Source organism: Pseudorca crassidens, chromosome X, assembly GCF_039906515.1.
Source record: "Pseudorca crassidens isolate mPseCra1 chromosome X, mPseCra1.hap1, whole genome shotgun sequence".
Taxonomy (NCBI): Eukaryota; Metazoa; Chordata; class Mammalia; order Artiodactyla; family Delphinidae; genus Pseudorca; species Pseudorca crassidens.
The window spans coordinates 71,189,573-71,216,003 of NC_090317.1; the positions used below are offsets into that span (position 1 = coordinate 71,189,573).

The 26,431-nt window shown below is 45.7% G+C and overlaps 1 protein-coding gene, 1 long non-coding RNA gene and 1 pseudogene across 7 annotated transcripts; 1 reads left to right on the top strand and 2 right to left on the bottom strand.

The window, feature by feature from the left end:
* Positions 1–152: 152 nt before the first annotated feature.
* Positions 153–3,890, bottom strand: LOC137216551 (uncharacterized). The gene is made up of 3 exons (XR_010939825.1): positions 3,233–3,890; positions 2,627–2,782; positions 153–2,313 (listed from the first exon to the last, which is right to left on the bottom strand). It is a non-coding gene; the product is annotated as an uncharacterized lncRNA (long non-coding RNA).
* A 173-nt stretch (positions 3,891–4,063) lies between these two features.
* Positions 4,064–9,533, top strand: CITED1 (Cbp/p300 interacting transactivator with Glu/Asp rich carboxy-terminal domain 1). Of its 6 annotated transcripts, none has more exons than XM_067722646.1 (4): positions 4,345–4,390; positions 4,746–4,764; positions 8,214–8,338; positions 8,931–9,533. In XM_067722646.1, the coding sequence occupies exons 3-4, from the start codon at positions 8,279–8,281 to the stop codon at positions 9,456–9,458; spliced, it is 588 nt and encodes a 195-aa protein (XP_067578747.1). In that variant the 5' UTR covers positions 4,345–4,390; positions 4,746–4,764; positions 8,214–8,278; the 3' UTR covers positions 9,459–9,533. The 6 variants fall into 6 exon arrangements, with proteins under 6 accessions (XP_067578743.1, XP_067578747.1, XP_067578749.1 ...); XM_067722648.1 differs by lacking the exon at positions 4,345–4,390 and adding an exon at positions 4,483–4,504; XM_067722642.1 differs by lacking the exons at positions 4,345–4,390; positions 4,746–4,764 and adding an exon at positions 4,064–4,222.
* A 15,802-nt stretch (positions 9,534–25,335) lies between these two features.
* On the bottom strand, positions 25,336–25,705 carry LOC137217542 (reactive oxygen species modulator 1 pseudogene; annotated as a pseudogene).
* Positions 25,706–26,431: the final 726 nt, after the last annotated feature.

Genomic DNA, 26,431 nt, shown 5'->3' on the forward strand with positions numbered 1-26,431 from the left:
CATACTGTTAACACCAGTGGGATTGTACTGATTACGCACTTTTCAAATTATGCACCTGTTTTAATTGTAAGAAAATAATATAATCTTATAGCAGAAAAATAAAGGAAAAGAAAAATATCATCCATAATCCCACCATTCAATTATAATCACTGTTAACATTTTGGTGTTCTGTTTGTTTTTTTCTAGGTTTTTTTTTTTCCTTAAGATACTTTTTTGGGGGGGTGGGCCACACCCCGCAGCATGTGGGATCTTAGTTCCCCAACCAGGGATCAAACCTGTGCCCCCTGCATTGGAAGTGCGGAGTCTTAACCACTGGACCACCAGGGAAGTCCCTATTTTGGTGTATATTCTTTCAATATTTTTTCTATGCACAAATAATTTTAACAATAGTAGAAGCATACTGTTTACGCAGTCCATTAACTATAAACTTATAGTAAATTATAAGAATAATATAATCATATTGCATAACAGAGAAAAGAAAAAAAAAATGCCTCACAATCCTACCACCCGCCTGACACTGTTGTTTTCCTGACCATTGCTTCATTACCCATATTCATACATGGTTGGAAACAGTGAGTACTTAATTTTCTGCTCTTTGTGCCCTTTGCAACTTGGCATCATATTTATGCAACTTTGTACCCTGTGTCTTTTTTTTAGTTAATATTTTGTTGTGAACATTTTCCCATGAATAAAAGAGTTTTTGAAATCAGGATTTAAAAACAATGTTTTTTAGTATCAAGGTACCAAGGGCCGCTCCTTCACCATGGACATTTAAATTGCTTTCCATTTTTCACTATTACAAACAATTCTGCTCCAAACATTCTTAAACAAAGACCTGTGCTTTTATGGGAGATCCCTGGTGGCCTAGTGGTTAGGACTCCAGCCTTTCACTGCTGTTGTCTGGGGTTTGATCCCTGGTCGGGGTTTGAACTGAGATCCTGCAAGCCACGTGGCAATGTGTGCTTTTTAACTTTTCTACACACTTATTGTATATGTTTCTAGAGACCACTCTGTATGCATACGGGCTGTCCTGTAAAAAGTCATGGTCTTTTTTTGCTCCGTAATTTGCTCCCATCATAAGGCTCAGACAGCCCTTGGTTCTGGAAGGTGGGATTTTGAGAACAAACCTGCATTTTCCTCTTTCTCCCCTTCCTGAGTTTATAGACCTGCTTCATCCCCTCACAGCCTGGTTTTTTAATTAATCAGTCAGCAAGTATTATTGAACCTGAAGTGTGTAAGCTGAGGCAGGACTAGGAGGCAAAAGGAAAAGAATCAGAAGGCACAGCATTTGTGGACCACTTACTACACAGCAGGCATCAACCCAAGCTTTTCCTTTGATCCTTGCAACAAGCCCACGGAGTTGCTCCCATTATAATCCCCATTTAACAGATGGGAAAACTGAGGCCTGAAGAATGAAGCCATTTGGCTTAAGATCACAGAGCTAGTAAATGGCAGAGTAGGGATTTAAACCCAGGAGGACTGACCCCTGAACCTGTACTCTTGACCACAGTTTAGATGCCCCCTTACCCTCCCAGGCAGCAAGATGCAGGGGTGAGGGTGAGGACTCTACACTCAGCCTAACCTGGATTCAAACACCGGACCTCCTGGCTGTGTGAACTTGAACAATCTCTGGGACTCCTTTTCACCTTTGGTAAACCCTACCTCACAGGGCGTGGGAATTAAGTGAGATGATGGTTGGGAACATGCCAGGTCCAATGCTGGAGCACAGAAGGTTCTTGCTGGGTGATCATCCCTGTCCTCTCCTTGGTTTGCGAGCTCGCAGTCTAGTTGCCAAGTTAGAGATAAGAGTTCAGCGGAGAGCTCTGAGCTCTGCTGGAACCGACTGGGAAGTCAGTGATCCAGGGCATATTTGCAGAGAAATGCAAATGTCTCCTTTGCTCTCTCCCTGCCTCTGAGACTAACCTCCCCTTCCATCTGCCCCCCAAAGGAAAAGGGTGGCTTTTGTGCTCCAAAGCTGAGTGCCCATAGCCCCTCTCTTTCCTGCTCCCAAGGAGGTGGACAGTGGAGATGACAGGAAGTTACCAGTGGGGAGACCCTTTCTGGCATGTGGGCAAAGAGAAATGTGGCGGAGGGCGCTCCTTTTTCTGCCCTTCAATGGTCCGGATGGGGGAGGGGGCTGGCTGTTGAGCAACTGCTCCGGAGACACTCCAGAAGCCGAGATGAACATATGCCTCTTTCTAACAATTGGCCTGGGAGCCATCCAATAGATGGAGGGCGGATCCGCCACCTCCCGGATCCGGAGCCTTCCGCAGAGACGCTGTCGCGGTTTCCAGACCCTCTCCCGAGCGGGGGCTGAGGGGGAGGGTAGGTCGGAGGTCCAAATTAGCAAAACACAATTCGAAAGCCCGGGGTCGCTCACGTCAGGCAAACACCAAGATGGCTTGAGGGTGTATTTCACAAGCAAACTTTGTAGGGTTTTAGGGTCCCGATAGATCTCGCCTTTTATCAGAAGGAAACTGGGCACGACCTACAATCTTTGTGCAAAGTGAGAAAGTGCAAGGATGGTGTGTGGGATGTGATTGTTACTGGGGTTTGTGTTGAGGCAGGGTGAGGGGAAGGAAGGGAGACAGGCAAGATAGCTTTGGGGGCTGGGGAATGGGTTTACCTGGCGTCCAGAGCACTGGCCCCAGCTTACTCCAGGCGTCAAGGAAGGGCCTTGATCTGTCCCTCTGTTTGCTCCTCATCTTTACGTCAGTAAGCCGGTCAGTCCATCGACAAACAGAACTTTGTTCAAAGAGCAAATGCAGGGCACTTTGGGGTACTAAAGAAAAAGAATAAGAAAGAAAGAAAAGAAGAGAAAAAGTGGGAAAGAAAGAAGAAAAGGAAAAGACCTTTAGGTCTTCAAATCCAATTAAGAAGACAGAACACATACACAGTGAAAATGACTTCATGACATTCCCTCCCCCCTTTTTTCTTAACATCAGGACTTTTAAAAAAGAGCATGTTTTATAAACACTGTAAACTGAGTAGTTATTGCTGAAAGGGGCCAAGAAAAGAGAGTTTGGTAGAAGGGTAGTCCTGGTGGCCTTCCTGTAAGAGGCGAGATGGGAGCTTGTTGGCCAGGAGGAGCATGACTGAAATGAAGCAGAAGACCCGGACCTCTTTTCCGAGGAGATTTGTAAGATAACATCCTAACCCGAGAAAGATGTGCTCCTAATGCAAAATGTTATTCTTATTACCTGGAATGATTATATAATGATAATAAAATAACCTGTCATACTGGGAACGCAGGAGTCGTCCCCGCGAGCCCCGGGGCAAGCTCTTCATACCCTGCTGCCTGCTCTTGGCCTTTCGGCTGTGCCTCGTGAGCTGCACCTGGCCCCACGATCCGTGACTTATCTCCACGTCGCAACCCGCCAGCCTCCTTCAGCCCTGGATAACCACAAGAGAGAATCCCTTGAACCCAATCCCAGCTCAGGTCTTCGAAGGAAGCCACCGCTGCGGGACGGATAGGCCCTCCAAGAAGCTCTGCCTGGAATCTGGCGACTTTAAGGGGAAAGGGACTCCCAGCCTCGGCCCTTCAACCAGGGAGATGGTGCAGCCCAAAGGGAGCAGACAGACTCCGAGAAAGCCCTGCAGAAAACCCAAATCGTGCCCCTTGGACCCCGTCCCTTGTTCGTCCTCCTCCCCCAGGTCATTTCCTGAGCCCATAGCTCTCCCCCCAACTCCCTGAAGCCCGCTCTGACCACCCTCTAGATTTAGGTCAGAAAACAGACACTAACAGCTCTCCCTCGCCTCAGCGAAATTACTAAGTGGAATTTATTGGGCAAGTCCATGCAGGGCGGTGGGGAGAGACTGTGCCCGGGGCCCGGGCCCCCGCCCGCTTTAGAAGCGCAGGCGTCGGCCGGGGGCTCGGGGCTCGGGGCGACCACGGCCTGGGCCCGCCAGCCGCACCCCGGGAGCCGTGGCCGGTCCCCGGCGCCGCCGGACCCGCGGAGCCGCTCGGACTCCGTTCCCCAGCCGGCCCTTCGCTTTCACACGATCCGCGGTGACTGCACCAGCTCGAGCGCCTTTAAAGGGCCACACACGCCAGCCGCCGCTATAAAATGTTCCCAGCGGCACAGCTGCAGAAGGGGCACCGCTGAGCTGCCGAGAAGAGGCTCGCTCCGCCCGGCTGCCCGCCCACAGCCCGCCGGAGAAGGGTCGTTCCTGGCGAGGAGGAAGAGGGCTGAGGAAGGCGCAGCACCCGCTCTGGCCCTCGGTGAGTATCCAGTTCAGATTTTGCCACCAACTCGCCCACGAGCCAGGACATGTGCTAATAATGCCCTAAGCCGGTTATAAAGACGTGGAAATTGGGAGGGGGGAGAGAAAAAGGGGGGAAAGGGTCTGTCCTTCCTGGGATTCCTAGCCGAGGCCAGCCTGCTCCCGTGTGCGTGTGCGTCAGGGCTCTCCGGGCGGCAATGGGGGCTTGAGACCCGGTTCCCCCGCGCCGGGAAGGGAGCGCGGTGGCTGCTACCGCCACCGCCACCGCCACCGCCCCGGAGTCAGGCGCCGAAGCTGCGGGCGGGCGGGCGGGCACGGGCGCGGGCCGGGGCTGCTTGGCGCAGCACGGTGAGGTGCGGCGGCGGCGCGGCGCGGTGGTGCGGGCTTTTCCCAGGCGCCCCGGGGTCGGGTGGCACTGAGCGCGACCGGCTCGCGGCGGCGGTGGCGGCGTGCGTGCCAGGGGCTGGGGGCTCCGCCGCTGCGCCCGCGGCTCACCAGGCTCCGCGCTTCCCTCTCTCCAGGGCAGGCGGCTTCGCGGAGGTAAGCCGGGCCGCCCGGTAGGGCGGTGGGCTGGGCGGCTGGGCCGGGGACTCCAGCGGAGCGGGCGCAGGGAGCGGGCGGGGGCCGGGCGGGCCGGGGGTCTTTGGGGGACTTGTTTTCTGTTTGAAAGCTGCTCTGCTGGGGGGGCGGAGGGGCCGCCGCCCGCCCGCCCGCCAGCCAGCGAACCGGCTCGCTCGCCAGCGCGCCCGCCTGCCGGCCGGCCGGGCCAAGCGCCCGCTTCTCCTGGGGAGACAGCAGCACCTTTTCTCCCCGCGCCCGCGCTTTCTCCAGCTTGGCTTCCACCGACTTTGCTAATCGCCCGGACCGCATGTGGACGCTCCGGCTCTGGGGCTGCACAAAGCTCAGGTTTCCTTCGGGGTCTGAAGGCGAGAGGGGCTTTTCGGACCGAGTTCAGCGGAATTGAGGGATGGAAGTTAGAGAATTTGGGCAACTTGCCTCTACTGCCTGGTCGACCTCTGCTCTCCCCCATACTCACGCCCCCCTCCCCCACGCACACACACGCACACACCCCTCTGCCTATAAACGCCGGCGGCGGGGCCGGGCCGCGCACGGAGTCCCTGCCTCGCCAAGCGCCGGACTTGGAGGCAGACAGACCTGGCTGCGAATCCCGGCTCCGCCACTTTCTAGCGCTGTGACCTTGGGCAAGTTACCGAACCTCTCCGAGCCTCTCACTCTTCTCGTAGCGGAGTGATAGCACTGACCACAGGCGACTTGGCTAGGGGGTAGGCTCAGCCCGCGGCCGCGTCGGGTGCTCTGCGGGCGCTCAGTAAGTGTTGGTGAGGCGCGGGAGTGGCCGCAGCCGGCGCTGGAGTGCGCCCCCGCGCGCGGTAGCACCGCGGGGCCCCAAACTCGCCGGGGAGGCCGAGACCCCGGGCCCCTCCCCGCCTGTCTATCCTGTCTCCACGATCGGTTCCTGATACGGCACTCGCGGGATCGGACGCTCGGGGCCCTGGCGGCCTGGGTGCTCGCGGTCCACCGTGCAGGGATGTTCCCGGCCGCCCCCAGCTCCAGCGGCTCCACCTGGGATGTGGCGAGGAGGGCGGCCGAGCTGTCCGCAAACAACGGGCCTTTAGTTTTCAGGTGGCGAAACTGACTGGTCTGGTTAGAGCGCATCCAAGCCAAGCCGCAGTACTGTTTGGATTTTTAAATTTCTCCTGAGTGAGAAAATAGCAATCGAGATGGAGCCATCCGGTTGGTGCCATTTTAACTTTTGGTCCCCCAACAGGTCAAAGACGCGACCCCCCTACCTGCCTCTCCCTTCTCTCTTCTTCCTCTCCCTTTCCCACCCTCATCTAGGCGATAGGGGGCTGCCGGCCCACGGGACGGTCTGTGAAGGAGGGCGGGCTGCGGGACCGGGAACTGGTGGCCCGGGCCCGCGAGGCACCCGCAGGAGACGAGGCACTTGTTGCTCTGGGTTGCCCAGCCGTCTCTCGCAGCTGTTTCGCAGTGGTCGGCTCGAGGCTTGGAGAGAGAGCTGGGACGTTTCTGTGCTGCCACGTTTTGCCTTCGAATGGGCTGGGTGGCAGAGGGGAGACGAAATCGGGGAAGCAGGGGCAAGGATTCCGATCGAGATGCGGTTGCCTCTTCAGACGGATACAACAACACTTACTGAGCGCCTATGGAGCACAGACCCAGGCCGGGGGTCGGGGCTGGTGGAGGGGGAAGCGGCGATGGGAGGCAACAGATCTGAATGGAAACAGGGTCCTGCCTAGGGGAGCTCACAGCCTGAAGGGGGAGACGTGGTAAAATGGTCTTCCCCAGGAACTGATATCAGAACAGAGATACTTTTCTCTTGCACTCCCTCTCTCTTTTTTCCTTTTTCTTTTTTTCCTCCTCTTTCTGTTTCTTTTTGTTGTTGCTGCTGTTTGTTTTTTTCTTATGCACATTCGGGTACTTGGTAGCATAAAGAAAGAAGAAAGGCTGGATAGGAACAGGAAAGGATGGACAGCCACCCCCCTCCCGACATTTTTCTTAGGACATGAAAATTGCTTGATACTGAAGGTGCTGGGCTCTTGAAGACGACATGGATTAGATTCCTTGTCTTGTAATCACTGGCTTGAAATATTCTCTGGTTGCCTCAGAGAAGAAACAGGGCTCCAATCAAGCAGTGGTGGCAGACCCAGCAACCGATTGTTTTCTTGTGTTTTCTGCCCCCCTTCCTTTTTCTATTTTTCTTGCCTCCCTCCCCTACAAGTAAGCGGTGCAGAGATGATAAAGAGGGGTAGTAAGTGCCCACTTTCTAGAAGGGTCTGAGCAGATTCTTAATGACCACTGGGGGAGGGAGGTGTCACAGAGAATTCTAGCCTTGTTGGAAAGATTAGAGACTTTTGAAGATGCTGAAGATTCTTTGGGCCAGGAGGTATTTATAAATGTGAAATTCTACATCTCTAATTCATCATGAAGGCTAGAATATATGGGGCTTTAAAAAAAAGCTTCTGGGAAAATAACTTTAGAGTCTTCAGAGATTGTTTATTATTATTATTTTCTGGTTTGGGGAGATTCTTTTCCCTTCATCCCCTTATCTTATCCCTTTGGCATTTGACCTAGGGGATCATTTCTTCAGGAGCCATTTGAATCATTCTAGGTATGATGATTTGGCCAGCGGTCAGATGAGGCATGTGGGCACAGGAGTGCTGGCTCCTGCTCCCATAGCCACTGCCACCTGATGGGAAAGCTGTTGAACCTCTGTACCTCAGTTTCCCTCCGGGAAGAATTATGCCCACCTGTCACTACAGATGAGTGTGTCTGGGCTCAGAGCAGGTGTCCTGCGAAAACCAAGTGCTGCTGCCAGGTCTGTCTTGGAGGGGGCTTGTGGTGTGGAGGAAATTGAGACATCCCTAGCTGCTCTCTGGCTACTTCAGAGCCCCCAGACTACCCTGATCATCCCAGCTTCTCTCACACGAAACCATGGCTGAGGCAGGACTTTGGAGCCCCATGACATTTGCTTTGGGGACCTATTCCTTCTCTGGGTAGCAGCCCCCAGCTTTCTAGGTCTTCCTCGCCCTGACTCCTTCCTACTTTCTCCCAGTTCTGGTGGAGGCCTAAATGCCTCCAATCTGAATGCCTGTGGCCCTTTGAGACAGTGTGCTACTTACTCAGGGACATTGCTGTCCTCAGAATCAGGAAGAGTGCACCCCACTTGGGGCTCTGACATCACTGGCATGAGGAAACGGTCATATGTGTCCCCTCTTGGTGATGTGGGTAGCTGGCTGTCTGGGCAGCACCTGGCCAAATCTAGCACCTTTCCTGCCTCAGGCAAAAGTTCCAACTGGATCTCCTCCCTCTGCTCAGGTGGTCTCTGGTCTTGGGTCTAACCCGTCACCATCCTTGCCTTGTAGCTGTGTGGAGTGGCCCAGCTTTGGGCTTTGCTAGTACCTGCTTGGTCAATAAAGCCTTTGCCCTTATTACCTCTTCTCCCTCACATACAGCACAACAGCTCCAGCTGGCAGCATCACCTCCCACCAATTTATCCAACTTCTGCCAAGGCTCTGAAATGCCAACTATGTCGAGGCCTGCACTTGATGTCAAGGGTGGCACCTCACCTATGAAGGAGGTAACTTTTGCCATTTTACAGTCGGAGACACTGGAGCCGGAAAGACAACCAGGCCAGGGCCGGGGCCATGTGGTAGGCCCTCCTGGCTGGGGTATCTGGTGTCCTTTAGCAGACTGGAGACAGCAGGGCTTTCTTGGGAGAGAATGAAAATAGCTTCTACTTAAACATGGTCACTTTGAACCCACTAGGGGTATTGAAAGATGGCAGAGAATGGAGAAGAGAAGCAGAATTCGAAAAAAACTGCTCCATTGTCTCAACGGATTAAAGTGAGGCTGAGAAGAGGGACAATGAGATCCCATTTGTAGAATGGCGAGCTGAAGGCAGAGTCAGGGGACGGAGACGAAAGCAGTGAACTCATTTAGGATGACGGGTGCCCAGCATGAGGACTTAGGCCTGAGCACAGTGCTTGGAGCCAAGGTGGCAGGAGGATACTTGAGCCTAACTCGAGCTAGGAAAGGAGCCTACCTTTCCGGGGGCCTTCTTGCTACTTCCCCACCACTAGCCCCTGATGAAGCACTTTTTGGGCCTGATGAATGGTGAGAAACAAAGCCTGGAGCAGGGGTACCATACTCTGCCTTTCTCTGTCTTCTAGGATGCCAACCCAGAGATGAGCTCTCTGGCCTACTCTAACCTGGCGGTGAAAGATCGCAAAGCAGTGGCCATCCTGCACTACCCCGGGGTAACCTCAAATGGAACCAAGGCCAATGGGGCTTCTGCTAGTTCCTCGGGATCTCCATCTCCAATAAGCTCTCCTACTGCCGCCCCTCCCACTAAACCCCCACCCTTCAACCTGAACCCCGCCCCTCACCTGCTGGCCAGTATGCAGCTGCAGAAACTTAATAGCCAGTATCATGGGATGGCCGCCGCCACTCCGGGCCAACCTGGAGAGGCAGGGCCCCTGCCAAACTGGGGCTTCGGGGCTCAGGCGGGAGGGGCGGGGTCACTCTCTCCTTCTGCTGGTGCCCAGAGCTCTGCCATCATCGATTCAGACCCGGTGGATGAGGAGGTGCTGATGTCACTGGTGGTGGAACTGGGACTGGACCGAGCCAATGAGCTTCCGGAGCTGTGGCTGGGACAGAATGAATTTGACTTCACTGCAGACTTTCCATCTGGCTGCTGATGCCAACTGTTCCTAAAGATGGAGGAATAAAGCCACCAATTCTGTTGTAAATAAAAATAAAAGTTACTTACAAGAGATGGTCCAACTGGAGGTGCTCTTCATTGAGGTCTAATGGGGTGTGGCATGGTCTGACATTCTTTTAGCAATTCTGAGACCCATGGTGTGGTCGCCTGAGACCCATGGTGGGGTTGCTGGTGGATAGCTGGGAGGGAGCTGGGCTGGATGGGAGGAATGGGGAAGACCGAGGTGGGGTCGGGGGGTGGGGAGGGGAGGCTCCTCACTGAATTCCTGCTGCCACTTCCATCACCACTGCCATTATATCTCCAGGAGTCCAAGTACCTAGCCTCACTGCCTTAAGACCCCAGGAACACTGTCCTATTCGAGGTTGATGACAGGGGCTGGTTGGGAGCATTCTTGGAAGAAAGGCTGATCCAGACCCTTCTATAGCATCCTGGCCACTTGTGCATCCAAGTCTAAAGGGTTGCCCTAGCCACGTGGCACATGCTTCACCAACTCTAAAAGGCACCCCCACCCCATCTCTAGAACCAATCCAGATGATGCAGTAAGGCCACTCCTTGCCTTTTTGCCCTTGGGCAATAAGTATGACCCAAGAAGGATCCTATGACCTGGGAGCTCAGATTTCTCTGGAAAATTGCAAAAGCTACAGACCGTTAAACTGAGATTTTAGATGCCTTCAAGTCCTTCAGACAGTTGCTCAAGCCCCACCTCCATGCCTGGGACATGTGTCCCCTAACTCTGGCCCACACTGTATGGGGACAGCCCATTTCTCTGAGCTGGCCTCCATTTTAGAGACATAGATCGGAGCTGGGCTCGACAAGGTCAACATTTGGGGATATATCTGTTGCCCTTAGATTAACTGCTGAGGAGGCAGTAGCTTTAGAAGCATGCCAAGTGACAGGACGGCAGCATTGAACTGGATCCCAGCCTTGAGGTGGAAGGGGGCAGGTGGGGGCATGGGGCTGGTGTGGAATCCAGCCCTGTCCTCATTGACACAACCGAAGAGCCTAGAGGCTCCTCTACCCACATTTCAGACTCCCAGAGACATTCTTCCTTGGACACTGTGAAAACTAATCAGCTTTTCAGGACTAGCATGGGGCCTGTCCCCTAGAAAATGCTTTCGAAGGAGCCCACCGAAAGAGGCAAGGCATTGGATTGAGCATTCCCTGAGCATCTGCTCTGGGCCAGGCACTCTGCTAAGTATCAGGAGCATAAATTAAGGTTTGTACCATTGAGGGAGTCCCCCATCTAGAAGGAGGAAGGCATCAACAAATTACAATAAAACAGTATTTCCTATAACACAGGCGGAAGGTCCTATTCGATCCCAGAAAAGGAAACAGCTCCATCTGCCTGGGAAGTCTGGGGAAAGCTTCCTGGTATTGAACTGGTTCATTTGTTTGTTTTGATATCTCACAAGTAATAAATACATGATCCAATCTCTTTGTGAAAAGTAGAAACTCTACAGATAAAGCGAAAATACCCTTTGACCAGCTCTCTCCCTCAATCCTGATCGCCTCTTGCCCTCCACTGAGGTAGCAACTGTTTATCTGTTTGTGGTGCATCCTCGCTGGCCTTGCTCTGTGCCTTTACACAAAGACTTATCTACCCACAAAAACAATTGGGTTTAAAAACAAGACCAGAGTCAGCCAAAGAAAGAATGAGTGAGGGGTAAAGCTGTTATGTAAGTGCATGTTCATGAAAGGGTCTGTACTAGCTACACAACTGGAGCTTAGCAAGCAGGGTCATAGGGCTGGGACGGGGTGTGAGAGGAGGGGACTAGAAAGAAGTTTGCAAGAGGCTGGGCTCAAAGGGCCTTCTAGGCCAAGCTGGGAGTGCGCCTTTATCCTTGGTACCACCAGCCCTGTGGCTTGTGGAGCCTCTCTGGAAATTTGCAGGAAAGCAAAGAATTAACCAACTTTGATTTTTAGAATGATCCTGCTGAAGATGTATGGTTAGATTTGTCTAAGGCTGTGAACAGGAAGACATGGGGTCCTAAGGGATCTGGGGAGGCAGGGTGAGCGTGTAGGGTGGTAATCATTTATTGCTGGAGAAGGGGCATGATGGGGGGGGCGGACATCACAGAGTACAGTTGGGGGAAGGCAAGGAAGCCTCTGCCCCTGCCCCACCATTTCATGTTCAGGCCTCTCACAACAAGACCAGGCACGTTCATTAGGTCTCCAGGAAATTCCTGAGCCAACTCCAAGCCTCACCCTGGGCCAGGTCCTAGGGGCTAGGAAGCAAGGTTCCCAGATACACACAGGTAAGGAACGTTGCCTACCCACAAGGAGCTTGTAGCCTGGGAGCAGGTGAGGATGTGTAAGCAAGAGTGCCTCCTAGAGGCCAGGAGCTGTGCTGCTCCCTGGGGACAAATGTGGGGGACCCTGTTCAGCTCTCAAGGAACTCACAGTCCAGTGGCAGAGACAGCCATGGTCTCGAAGGATACATTGTATTTCCATAAGGCAGCAATTGTGTTAGGGGACTGAGGGGAGGGCATGGCCTTCAGGCACAGGGAACAACTAGAGCACAAACTAAAAGATAAATCAGGACATGGTGTAAACCAGAACCAACCGTTAGGAAGCCCATGGCTTTTTCAACGAACGGCAGAAAGTGCAGCAGCTTGACTTCCTTGAAGGGCAGAAGGCTGAGAGAAGGTAAGTTAGGATCAGATTTTGCAGTTGCTTCTACTTTATTCCACAAGCAAGGGGAGTATCATTCCACAAACATGGACTGAGCACCTACTATATACCAGGCATGCACAAAGCATCTGGGCATAGGCGACGAGCACATTGCCCTTGCTCTCATGAAGTTTGAAGTTTAGCAAGGAGATCAACAACAGTCAAATAATCATGCAGATCATTAAAACCATAAATCCTGAGAAGTGACAGGAACAAAAGGTATAGGTGCTATGAAAGAGTGCAATGGGGAATTTAATTTCTTTTTAAAAAAATTTTATTGAAATATAGTTGATTTACAATGTGTTAATTTCAGTTGTACAGCAAAGTGATTCAGTTACATATGTAACCTTTTCAGATTCTTTTCCGCTATAGGTTATTACAAGATACTGAGTATAGTTCCCTGTGCTATACAGTAGGTCCTTGTTGGTTACCCATTTTATACATAGTACTGTGTATATGTTAATCCCAAACTCCTAATTTATCGCTCCCACCCCTTTCCCCTTTGTTAACCCGAAGTTTGTTTTGTATGTCTGTGGGTCTGTTTCTGTTTTGTATATACATTCATTTGTATCATATTTTTTTAGATTCTACATATAAGCGATATCATACGATATTTGTCTTTCCTTGTCTGACTTACTTCACTTAGTATAATAATCTCTAGATCCATCCATGTTGCTGCAAATGGGGGACTTAATTTCAATTGCAGTATCCAAGAGGGCTTCTGAAGATTTTGAATAAAGGAGTGTTGTGGTCAGAGCTTGCATGAGGAAAATGAATCAGGCTACAGTGTGCATGAAAGATTGGAATTATGGTGATGCTAGAAAGCTGTTACAATGGTCCAGGCAAAAAATAACAAAGACAGGAAATTAGTCTATGATGAAAAAGTAGCATTTCAATGGGAAGTTGTTGTTCAATGATTAGAGAGCTTCACTTTTGATTTTTTTTTTGGGGGGGTGCTGTGTTGGGTCTTTGTTGCTGCGCAAGGGCTTTCTCTAGTTGTGGCGAGCAGGGGCTACTCTTCATTGCAGCACATGGCCTTTTCATTGCAGTGGCTTCTCTCGTTGCGGAGCACGGGATCTAGGCGTATGGGCCCAGTAGTTGTGGCGCACGGGCTCAGTTGCTCCGTGCCATGTGGGACCTTCCGGGGCCAGGGCTCAAACCTGTGTCCCCTGCATTGGCAGGTGGATTCTTAACCACTGCACCATCGGGGAAGTCCCTAGAGGTTCACTTTTGTAAGATAAAAAAGTTCTAGAACTCTGTTGCACAACAATGTGATAACACTACTGAACTACACACTTAAAAGTGGTTAAGATGGGAATTCCCTAGCGGTCCAGTGGTTAAGACTTGGCATTTTCATTGCTGTGGGCCCAGGTTTGATCCCCAGTCGGGGAACTAAGATCCTGCAAGCTGCGCAGTGCAGCCAAAAAAAAAAACAAAAGCTTAAGATGGTCAATCCTTTATGTGTTTTTTTACCACAATTTTTAAGTTAGCATTTCAAAGTAGAGAGGAAATGAGGAACTATTCAATAAATGCTTTGGGATGACTGGATGCACTAGCTCATACTGGACACCAAAATTATTTCCAGATGGACCAAAGATTTAAAAATAAAAAATGAGGGACTTCCCTGGTGGTCCAGTGGCTAAGACTCCACGCTCCCAATGCAGGGGGCCCGGGCTCGATCCCTGGTCAGGGAACTAGATCTCACATGCCACAGCTAAGGGTTTACACGCCAGCCACTAAAGATAATGCATGCCACAACTAATGATTCCAGTTGCCGCAACTAAAAGATCCTTCATGCCGCAACTAAAATAATGATCTTGCATGCCACAAGGAAGACCCCACACACAGCAATGAAGATCCCGCGTGCTGCAACTAAGACCCGGCATGGCCAAATAAATAAATATATATTTTTTAAAAAATGAAACCATAAAAGTACTAGAAGAAAATATGAGGGGATTTAAAAAGAAAATCTTGATATGAGGAGACCTTTCCAAGAATGACACAAAACCCTACATCGAAAAAAAAAGTTTATGGCAAAAAAAAAGAAACAAAAAAAAGTTAAAATCAAAAGGCAAGTGACAGGCTTGAGAAAATATATGCAACTCATAATGAATATGAAAACAACTCTTACAAAGCAAGACGTCAAAGACCTTCAACCCAATATAAAAATGAGCAAATAATAGCAAATAATAGCAAAGTGAAATACAGAAAAAGAAATTTAAATGACTTTAAAACTTATCAAAAGATGCTCAAATTCACTCATACTAAAAGAAGTGTATTTTAAAACTACACTAGGGGACTTCTGGTTCCAGAGCAAGATGATGTAGACTCACTTTTCTCTGTTCCTCTTCTTCAAATAGAACTGTACATGCTAGAAATTATTCAACAGACAATGACGAAAAGGCTCTGAAAGCAGGAAAGCAGGCTAGAAACTTCAGGACTTGAGGAATGACAACATGGTGAGTTTCCTCAGTTGTTTTTTTAATCTTCCACATACTGGGTGCCAAAGAGGCCTGCAATGGCAAACCACCAACAGCAACCCCCCCCCACAAACACACACACACATGCACGCGCACACACACACACACACACACACACACACACACACAGGAATTGGGAAAGGAGAAGCCCAACAGAGACCTAGTTGGGGGACCTAAGCTCTGCTCCACAACCAGAGCTCCAGGTGGTGGTCTGATCTGCTTGCAGCAGCAAAGCTTTGGACTGTCTCAGTCCCCACTCCAGAACTGGGAAACCAGCAGGAAGCCTGATTTACGTGCAGTGGTAGCAGTAGCCCTGTATCTTCCTACCCTCCACTGAATCAGTGGCATAAGGAGACGCAGGTACAGTGGCTTCAGCAACTTCCTCTTCCCTCAGAAGATCACCCAGCAAAAACAAGCAGCTCAGGGAAGTGCCTTCTGCCACTGCAGATAGCACCAGCAAGGATGGAGCAGGAGCCCCACAGACAACAGAAGAATGAAGCAGACAAAAATAGCATTGCAAGGGCTTGGAAAACTAAACTGTCACTTGAACTACAACCCACAGAAGTAGACTAAAACGTACATACTAAACCTAAACAGGTAACTGCCTACTAAAATAGAAGATTGAAATGGGATCAAGAGTCTCCTAACATAACCAAAATGTTCAGGATACAATAGAAAGTCACTCATCATAGCAAAAGACAGGAAAACCACAATTCGAATGAGAAAAGACAATCAACTGACACCAATACCAAGATGAATCAGATGTTGGCATTACCTGACAAGGATTTTAAGGCAGCCATCATAAAACTCACTGGATAGACTCAATAATGGAGTGGAAATGACAGATGGTAGAATCAGTGACCTTGAAGACAGATCAATAGAACCTAGTCAATCTGAACCCACTAAAACAGCAGTAAGCTATGATAAGTTATGTGTGTTTATGATACTACCTAGAGCAAGTACTAAGAAAACTAAACAAAGCACTATACAGATTCAGAATCATTATAAGTAAATCCAAATAGAACTCTAAACTATGTTCAAGTAACTCACAGGAATGCAAGCAAAAATAAACAAAAGATATTGTAAGTCAACTACACTTCAATTTAATAAATAAATTACTTGAATAAACAAAAGAATGAGACACGGAAAACAAAATGTCTGACTAAAGCCCTGACATACCAATAATCACTTAAATGTAAGTAGACTAAATATACCAATTAAGAGAAAGAGAAAAGTAGAGTGGAAAACCACACCATCCCACAACCCAACTATATGCTGTCTAGAAGAAACATAGCAACATATGTAGGTTGAAAGTAAAAGGATGGGGCTTCCCTGGTGGCGCAGTGGTTGAGAGTCCGCCTGCCGATGCAGGGGACGCGGGTTCGTGCCCCGGTCTGGGAAGATCCCACATGCCGTCGAGCGGCTGGGCCCGTGAGCCATGGCCGCTGAGCCTGCACGTCCGGAGCCTGTGCTCCACAACAGGAGAGGCCACAACAGTAAGAGGCCCGCGTACTGCAAAAAAAAAAAAAAGTAAAAGGATGAAAAACAAGATATATCACGCAAACATTAATTTTTTTTGGCTGCACGGCTTGTGGGATCTTAGCTCCCCACCCAGGGATTGAACCCGGACACTCGGCAGTGAGAACATGAAGTCCTAACCACTGGACTGCCAGGGAATTCCCAACATTAATTTTTTAAAAAGCAGAAGTGGCTATATTAATATCATATAAAGTAGACTTCAGGGCAAAGAAAATTACTAAGGACAAAGAGAGACACTACGTTATGTTAAATGGGTCAATCCACCAAGAAGACATAGGAATCCTAAATGTGTATGCACTGGCAACAAAGCTTCAAAATACATGAAGCAAAAACTGGGAGCTCTGCAATGCAAGAGACAGATCTGCAACTAGAGTATGTTCTCCAGCTACAGTGGACTCAATCTAGAAATCAATAACAAAGATAACAAAATCTCCAAACACATGGAAACTAAACAACGTACTTCTAAATAATCTATGGGTCAAAAAGGAAGTCTCAAAGGAAAATTTTAAAAGACGTATTGAGCTGAATGAAAATGAGAATATGACATATCAAGATTTGTGGAGGGACTTCCCTGGTGGTGTAGCGTTTAAGAATCCACCTGCCAATGCCGGGGACACGGGTTCAAGCCCTGGTCTGGGAAGATCCCACATGCCGCAGAGCAACTGAGGCCGTGCACCGCAACTACTGAGCCTGCATGCCACAACTACTGAAGCCCGTGTGCCTAGAGCCCATGCTCCACAACAAGAGAAGCCACCACAATGAGAAGCCCATGCACCGCAACGAAGAGTAGCCCCCACTTGCCGCAACTAGAGAAAGCCTGCGTGCAGCAACGAAGACCCAACACAGCCAAAAAATAAATAAATAAATTTATATAAAAAATAAAAATTTGTGGAGTGTAGCTAAAGCCAAGAGGGAAATTTATAACACTAAATGCTTGCATTAGAAAAAGAGGGAAGGTTTCAAACCAATAGTCTATTCTTACCTCAAGAACCAAGAAAAAGTAGAGCAAAATAAACCCAAACCAAGCAAAAGAAGGAAATAATAAAGTTAAGAGAAGAAATCAATGAAATTGAAAATGGAAAAACAATGGAGAAAATCAATGAAACAAAAAGCTAGTTCTTCAGAAAAAAAATCAATAAAATTGACAAACCTCTAGCAAGACTGACACAAATAAAAAGAGAGAAAACATAAATTACCAATATCAGGAATGAAACAGGGGCTATCACTGCTGATTCTGAAGCTATTAAAGGGATAATAAGGGAATACTACAAACAACTTCATGCTCATGAATTCAATGTAGAAGAAAAGGACTAATTCCTCAAAACCCAAAGCTACCAAAACTTGACCAAGATGACATAGATAATCTTAATAGTCCTATAACCACTAAAGAGATTGCATTTGATTAATTAAAGAGCTCCTGGAAAAGAAATCTCTAGACCCAGATTTTTTTCACTGAACAACTTTATGAAATATTCAAAGAAGAATTAACACCAATTTTACACAATGTCTTCCAGAAAATAAGAGGAGGAAATACCTCCCAAGTACTACCATGATCCCAAAACCAGACAAGGACAACACACACAAGAAGAAAACTGCAGACCAATATCTCTCCTGAACTTAGTTGCAAAATTTCTAAACAAAAATTTAACAAATCCAATCCAATAATATATAAAAAATATAATACACCATGACCAAGTGAGACTTATTCCAGGTAAGCAAGGTTGGTTCATCATTCAAAATTCAATCAATGTAATTTACCATATCAGCAGACTAAAGAAGAAAAAACATATGACCATATCAGTTAATGCAGAAAAAGCATTTGACAAAATCCAACACCAAATCATGATTTAAAAAGAGAAAATTACCTCTCAGTACACTAGGAATAGAGTAGAATTTTCTCAACCTCATAAAGAGCATCTCATAAAAAAACATAAAAACCCTACAGCTAGCATTATACTTAACGGAGAAAAACTAAATGATTTCTCTCTAAGATCAGGAACAAGACAAGGATATACATTCATCGTTCTTATTCAACATAACACTGGAAGTAAGGCAAGTGCAGTTAAGCAAGAAAAAGAAATAAAAAGCATACAGATAGAAAGAAGGAAAGAAAGAAAACAGAAAGGAAGAAAGAAAGAAAGAAAGAAAAAATTTCCCTATTTGCTAATGGTATGATTGGCTATGTAGAGAATCCCAAGCAATCTACAAAAACACTCCTAGAACTAATAAGTGAGTTCAGCAAGCTCAAAAGATACAAGATCAACACAAAAAAGGCAACTGCATTTTTATATATTAGTGATGAACACATGGAAGCCGAAATTTAGGGCGTGACAGTACCATTTACAATTACTATCTACTATGTATGAAACCTGGTCAGGATCTGTATGCTGAAAATTAAAATATATTGGTGAAAGAAATCAAAGAAGATCTAAATAGGTTTACAAATTTCATGCAATTTCTATCAAAATCTCAGCAAGTTTTTTTTTTGTAGTATTTTTTCATACTTATTCCAAAATTTATAGAGAAAGGCAAAGGAACTAGAGCGGCTAAAACAATTTTGTTAAAGAAGAATAAAGTGGGGAATTTTCCGGCAGTCCAGTGGTTGGGACTCCGCCCTTTCACTGCCGAGGGCCCGGGTTTGATCCCTGGTTGGGGAGCTAGGATCCCACAAGCCACGCGGTGCGGCCAAAAGAATAATAACAACAATAATAATAATTAAAGAAGAAGAAAGTGGGAAGAATCACTTTAATCGATGTTAAGACTTACTATATAGCTACAGTAATTAAGACAGTGTGATACTGGTGGAAAGAGAGACACATAGAAAGATCAATAGAACAGAATAGAGAACCCAGAAATAGACTCACACAAATATAACCAAATGATTTTTGACAAAGGTGCAAAAGCAGTTGAAAGGAGGAGGGATAGCCTTTTCAAAGAATGCTGCTGGAGCAATTGGATATCATATAAAAAAATTAACTCAAGTTGGTAACTGATTAGATTGTAAAACATACTGCACAATTTTAGGAAAAAAAACATAGAAAATAATCCTCAAAACTTAAGGTTAGGTGAAGAATTCTTACTTGACACCAAAAGCACAATCCATAAAAGGAAAAATTGATAATTTCAATCTTGCCCAAAGTAAAAACTTTTGCTCTGTGAAATCTATGTGAAGAGGATGAAAAGACAAGCTATAGACTGGGAGAATATACCTCTAAACCACTTTTGACAAATGACTAGCACCTAGACTACATAAAGCACCCTCAAAATTAGCATATGTAAAGAATCCCCCAAATTTGACAATAAAAAAACAAACAATCCAATTAGAAAATGGGCAAAAGACTTGCACAGATATTTCACTGAAGAGGATATACAGATGGCAAATAAGCACACGAAAAGATGTTCAGTATCAGCCATTAAGGAAATGTAAATTAAAACTACAGAAATATAGATCAATGGAACAGGATAGAAAGCCCAGAGGTAAACCCACGCACATATGGTCACCTTATCTTTGATAAAGGAGGCAGGAATGTACAGTGGAGAAAGGACGGCCCCTTCAATAAGTGTTGCTGGGAAAACTGGACAGGTACATGTAAAAGTATGAGATTAGATCACTCCCTAACACCATACACAAAAGTAAACTCAAAATGGATTAAAGACCTAAATGTAAAGCCGGACACTATAAAACTCTTAGAGGAAAACACAGGCAGAACACTCTATGTCATAAATCACAGCAAGATCCTTTCTGACCCACCTCCTAGAATAAGGGAAATAAAAACAAAAATAAACAAGTGGAACCTAATGAAACATAAAAGCTTTTGCACAGCAAAGGAAACCATAAACAAAACGAAAAGACGACCCTCAGAATGGGAGAAGATATTTGCAAACGAATCAATGGACAAAGGATTAATCTCCAAAATATACAAGCAGCTCATGTAGCTCAATATGAAAAAACCAAACAACCCAATCCAAAAATGGGCAGAAGACCTAAACAGACATTTCTCCAAAGAAGATATACAGATTGCCAACAAACACAACAAAACAAAAACTAACAAAACAAACAAGGATGCTCAACATCACAAATCATTAGAGAAATGCAAATCAAAACTACAATGAGGTATCAACTTACACCGGTCAGAATGGCCATCATCAAAAAATCTACAAACAATAAATGCTGGAGAGGGTGTGGACAAAATGGAACCCTCTTGCACTGTTGGTGGGAATGTAAATTGATACAGCCACTGTGGAGAACAGTATGGAGTTTCCTTAAAAAACTAAAAATAGAACTACCATATGACCCAGCAATCCCACTACTGGGCATATACCCTGAAAAAACTGTAATTCAAAAAAAGACATGTACCACAATATTCATTGCAGCACTATTTACAATAGCCAGGACATGGAACCTAAGTGTCCATCGACAGATGAATGGATAAAGAAGATGTGGCACATATATACAATGGAATATTACTCAGCCATAAAAAGAGATGAAATTGAGTTATTTGTAGTGAGGTGGATGGACCTAGAGTCTGTCATACAGAGTGAAGTAAGTCAGAAAGAGAAAAATAAATACCGTATGCTAACACACATATGTGGAATCTAAAAAAGAAAAATAATGGTTCTCACGAACCTAGGAGCAGGACAGGAATAAAGACGCAGGCGTAGAGAATGGACTTGAGGGTACGGGGAGGGGGAAGGGTAAACTGGGACGAAGTGAAAGAGTGGCATAAACTTATATATACACTACCAAATGTAAAATAGATAGCCAGTGGGAAGCAGCCGCATAGCACAGGGAGATCAGCTTGGTGCTTTGTGACCACCTAGAGGGGTGGGATAGGGAGGATGGGAGGGAGACACAAGAGGGAGGGGATATGGGGATATATGTATACGTATAACTGACTCACTTTGTTATACAGCAGAAACTAACACACCATTATAAAGCAATTATACTCCAATTAAGATGTTTTAAAAAAAACTACAATGAGATATTACTACTCACCTGTCAGAATGGTTAAAATAAAAATTAGTGGGCTTCCCTGGTGGCGCAGTGGTTAAGAGTCCACCTGCCAATGCAGGGGACACGGGTTCGAGCCCTGGTCCGGGAAGACCCCACATGCCACGGAGCAGCTAAGCCCGTGCGCCACAAGTACTGAAGGCCATGCACCTAGAGCTGGTGCTCTGCAACAAGAGAAGCCACGGCAGTGAGAAGCCCGTGCACCGCAATGAAGAGTAGCCCCCACTCACCACAACTAGAGAAAGCCCGCACACAGCAACGAAGACCCAACACAGCCAAAAGTAAAATAAATAAATTTATTTTAAAAATAAAATAAAAAATAAAAATTAGTGACAACCCCAGATGCTGAAAAGGATGCAGAGAAACTGGATCACTCACACATTGTTGGTGGGAATGTTAACTGGTACAGCCACTGTGACATAGAATATGGCAGGTTTGGGGGTTTTTTAAATTAATTAATTTATTTTTGGCTGCGTTGGGTCTTCGTTGCTATGCATGGGCTTCCTCTAGTTGCAGTGAGCAGGGGCTACTCTTCGTTGCAGTGCACGGGCTTCTCATTGTGGTGGCTTTTCTTGTTGAGGAGCACAGGCTCTAGGCACCCAGGCTTCAGTAGTTGTGGCACATGGGCTCAGTAGTTGTGGCTTGCAGACTCTAGAGCACAGGCTCAGTAGTTGTGGTGCATGGGCTTAGTTACCGGACCAGGGCTCGAACTTGTGTCCCCTGCATTGGCCGGTGGATTCTTAACCACTGCGCCAACAGTGAAGTCCCAAATATGGCAGTTTTAATCAAAGTAAACATGCCCTTACCATACAACCCAGCACTTGCAGTCTTGGACATTTGTCTCAGAGATATGAAAATTTATGTCCACACAAAAACCTGTACACAAATGTTTGTAACAGCTTTATTCCTAAAAGCCCCAAACTGGAAACCACTCAGATATGCTTCCCTGGGTTAAACAAACAGTGGTACATCCATACCATGGAATACTATTCAGCAATAAAAGGGAATGAACAACTTGGATGAACATCAAGGAAATTATGCTGAATGAAATACAGCCAATATCTAAAGGATACATGCTGCATGATTCCATGTATATAACATCCATGAAATAACATAATTATAGAAATGGAAACGGAAAACAGATTCCGGGAGGCTAAACAAGAGCACAGACAAACACTGGAATTAGACTGGCTTCTAAATCCAGCTCCACCGTGAGCTAGTGGAAGTTTGGGTGAGTTACTTAATCTCTTTGAGTCTTGATTTCCACGTTCATAAAATGGTTTGGGTTTTGTTGTTGTTGTTGTTAGGCCCAAACACTTAATAAGTATTTATTTCCTAAAAAAATTAGTAGCTGTTTTGTTAAATACACACAAAAAAATCATATATAAACTATTTTTTTTGGCCGTGCAGCACTGCATGCAGGATCTTGGTTCCCTGACCAAGGATGAACCCAGGCCCCCTGCAATGGAAACGTAGAGGGTTAACCACTGGACTGCCAGGGAAGTCCCCATAAAATTGTTTTCATTCATTTATTCAGTCAGTCAACAAATACTTAGTTCCAGGTGTTGAGGAAAGCAATGAACAAGACAGACAAAAATCTTTGCCCTCATAGAGGTGACACTAGTGGGGAGAGAAAGGCAATAAACAAACATACTAATTAATACATATCAGCAGAGAGGATACTATCAGGAAAACTAAAGCAAAGTGAGGTGAAGAGAAAGCATATGGAGTGCTTAGCAGAATGCTAGAACATATTAAATATTCAATAAATATTAGTTGTTACACACTATTATTAATAATCAGTAAAAATGCTATTTTTAAAGTTTTACATGTTAGTAAGGGTGAAGGGAAATGAATACTCTCATACACTGCTGATGGGCGTGCAATTCATACAGTCTCTTTGGAGGCTAATTTGGCAGGTCTTTAAAAATATCCATGCCCTATGACCCAGCAAACTGAACTCTGGAACCAAACTATCTGAGTTCAAATCCTGGCCCTGCTATTGACCAGCTGTGTGACCTTTGGTAAATTGTTTAACCTCTCTGTGCCTTGGTTTCCTAATCTGTAAAACGAGGATAAAAACATGGGCTTGTTGTGAGGATTAACTGAATTCACATATGTAAAGCATTTAGAAGAGAACTTAGCATACAGTAAGTGTTATATATGTATTTGTTGCATAAATTCCCCTTCTCGATATCTACCTAGGGAAACACACATGTGCGCCAAAAGCAGGTTCAGGGATGCTCATCTACAGCATTGTTTGTAGCAGTAGAAAAAAATGAAAACTACCTAAATATTCATCAATAAGGCGATGGTGAAACAAAGGAAGGTATAGTGGTACTATGGAATCCTATGAAACAGCTAAAAAAAATGAAGTAAATCACTATGTTCTAACATGGAAAGATCTGTGACAAGTGTTTTTATGTACCAAAAAGCTAAATTCAGAATGATACACATGGGATGATCCTATCTAAACATACAATACTGCATATATATATACACATATACATATACAGAAATTTATCTCCATACATAGAAAGAGACCTGGAAGGATACACTTCAAATTGATGTCATTAGAGCTGTTACCTGGTGGGGAGTGTTGGGGGGAGCCTGATTGGATATAAAAGTGGTCAAAAATGATTTTATATTTTACAAGGAGAATATATTCATCTGTGACTTATGTGATTAAAAAGAACTGTTTTACATAAGGTGGATAGCTGGTGGGAAGCAGCCGCATAGCACAGGGAGATCAACTCGGTGCTTTGTGACCACCTGGAGGGGTGGGATAGAGAGGATGGGAGGGAGAGAGACGCAAGAGGGAAGAGATATGGAGACATATGTATATGCATAACTGATTCACTTTGTTATAGGGCAGAAACTAACACATCATTGTAAAGCAGTTATACTCCAATAAAGATGTTAAAAAAAAAAGAAAGAACTGTTTTAAAGTTTAATGAAGAAGTAACCAAAAGTAACCAAAGGGAATTATCTTTTCAACAAATAGTTCTGGAACAATTGGATATCCATAAGAATAAAATGAACCTCTATCCATATCTTGTTTCATATTAAAAAGTTAACACAGGGCTTCCCTGGTGGCGCAGTGGTTGAGAGTCCGCCTGCCGATGCAGGGGATGCGGGTTCGTGCCCCAGTCCGGGAGGATCCCACATTGCCGCGCAGCGGCTGGGCCCGTGAGCCATGGCCGTTGAGCCTGCGCGTCCGGAGCCTGTGCTCCGCAACGGGAGAGGCCACAACAGTGAGAGGTCCGCGTACCGCAAAAAAAATAAAAATAAAAATAAAAAATAAATAAAAACATTTGTGGATCAAAGAACTCCAGGCAGTGAAAAACAACCCACAGAATGGGAGAAAATATTTGCAAATCATATATCTGATAAGGAATTAGTATCCAGAATATTTAAAGAACTCCTACAACTCAACAATTTTAAAAAACAGACAACCCAATTCAGAAATAGGCAATGGACTTGAATTAGATATTTCTCCAAGAAGATATACAAATGGCTAATAAGCACATGAAAAGATGCTCAACATCACTAATCATTACGGAAATGCAAATCAAAATCACAATGAGGTATAATTTCTCATCCATTAGGGTGGCTATTATTTTTTTAATGGAAAATAACAAGTGTTGGTGAAGACGTGGAGAAATCTGGAACTCTTGTGCATTGCTGATGGGAGTGTAAATGCCATTATGGAAAACAATTTGGCAGTTCCTCAAAAACTTAAACATAGAATTACCATATGATCCAGCAATTCTGCTTCTAGGTATAGACCCAAAAGAAATGAGAGAAGCAACTCAGATACTTGTACACCAATGTTTATTGCAGCAGTATTCATAATATCCAAAAGGTGGAAACAATCCGTGTCCATCAACAGAGAATGGACAAACTGCAGTGTATACAAGCAATGGAATATTATTCAGACTTAAAAAGCAGTGAATGTGGGATAGGGAGGGTGGGAGGGAGGGAGACGCAAGAGGGAAGAGATATGGGAACATGTGTATATGTATAACTGATTCACTTTGTTATAAAGCAGAAACTAACGCACCATTGTGAAGCAATTATACTCCAATAAAGATGTAAAAAAAAAAAAGCAGTGAAATTCTGAAACATGCTACAATACGGATGAACCTTGAAAACTTTTTTTTTTTTTTCCAGAATACTCAGACTTGTTTTATTATAGTACATGGGCTGGGAATGATGGGAGGGGGTGGATGTTGTGGGCAACCACTGCCCTGATTAGCACCGGATGCCCATCCCAATGGCCATGAATGTGCCAAAGGTGCCGCCACTCTGCATCATGGTTTTCCCGATGCCGCCCATCAGCTCCCGACCCCGCATTCTGATCCTGAGACAGGAAAAGGTGCCGAAGAGCGCCCCGGCTGCCATGCCCACGGCACAACCCATCACAAAGCCCATCTTCACGCGGTCGAAGCAGCTTGGCTGTGACTGTCCATAGGGGCCCACGGCCACCGGCATCTTGTTCGTGGCCTCAGTCACTCAGCTCTACGTCTCGAACCTTGAAAACTTTATGCTAAGTGAAATAAGCCAGATACAAAAGGACAAATATTTTATGATTCCACTTATATAAGATACTTAGAATAGGCAGATTCACATAGAAAAAGTAGAATAGAGGTTACAAGGAGTTTAGGAGAAGGGGGGAAAGGGGAACTACTGCTTAAGGGGTACAGAGTTTCTGTTTGGAAAGATGAAAAGGTTCTGAAAATGAATAATGGTGATGATTTCACAACATGGTGAATGTATTTTTTTAAAAAACCTATTCAAGTATAGTTGATTTACAATGTTGTGTTAGTTTCTGGTGTACAGTAAAGTGATTCAGTTATATATATATATATATTCCTTTTCATATTCTTTTCCATTATAGGTTATTACAAGATTTTGAATATATTTCCCTGTGCTATACAATAGGACCTTGTTGTTTATCTATTTTATATATAGTAGTTTGTATCTGTTAATCCCAAACTCCTAATTTATCCCTCCTCCCACTTTTCCCCTTTGGTAACCATAAGTTTCTTTTTAATGTCTCTGAGTCTGTTTCTGTTTCAGAAATAAGTTCATTTGTATCATATTTTAGATTCCACATATAAGTGATATGATATGATAGTTGACTTTCTCTGTCTGACTTACTGCACTTAGTATGATAATCTCTATCTAGGTCCATCCATGTTGCTGCAAATGCTATTATTTCATACTTTTTTTTATAGGTGAGTAATA

What these genes read in the sequence shown, in the direction of transcription:
- CITED1 (XM_067722643.1), top strand. An exon ending in GCACCTCACCTATGAAGGAG is followed by an intron (nt 8,339 to 8,930) that starts GTAACTTTTGCC and finishes TCTGTCTTCTAG; the next exon opens with GATGCCAACCCAGAGATGAG.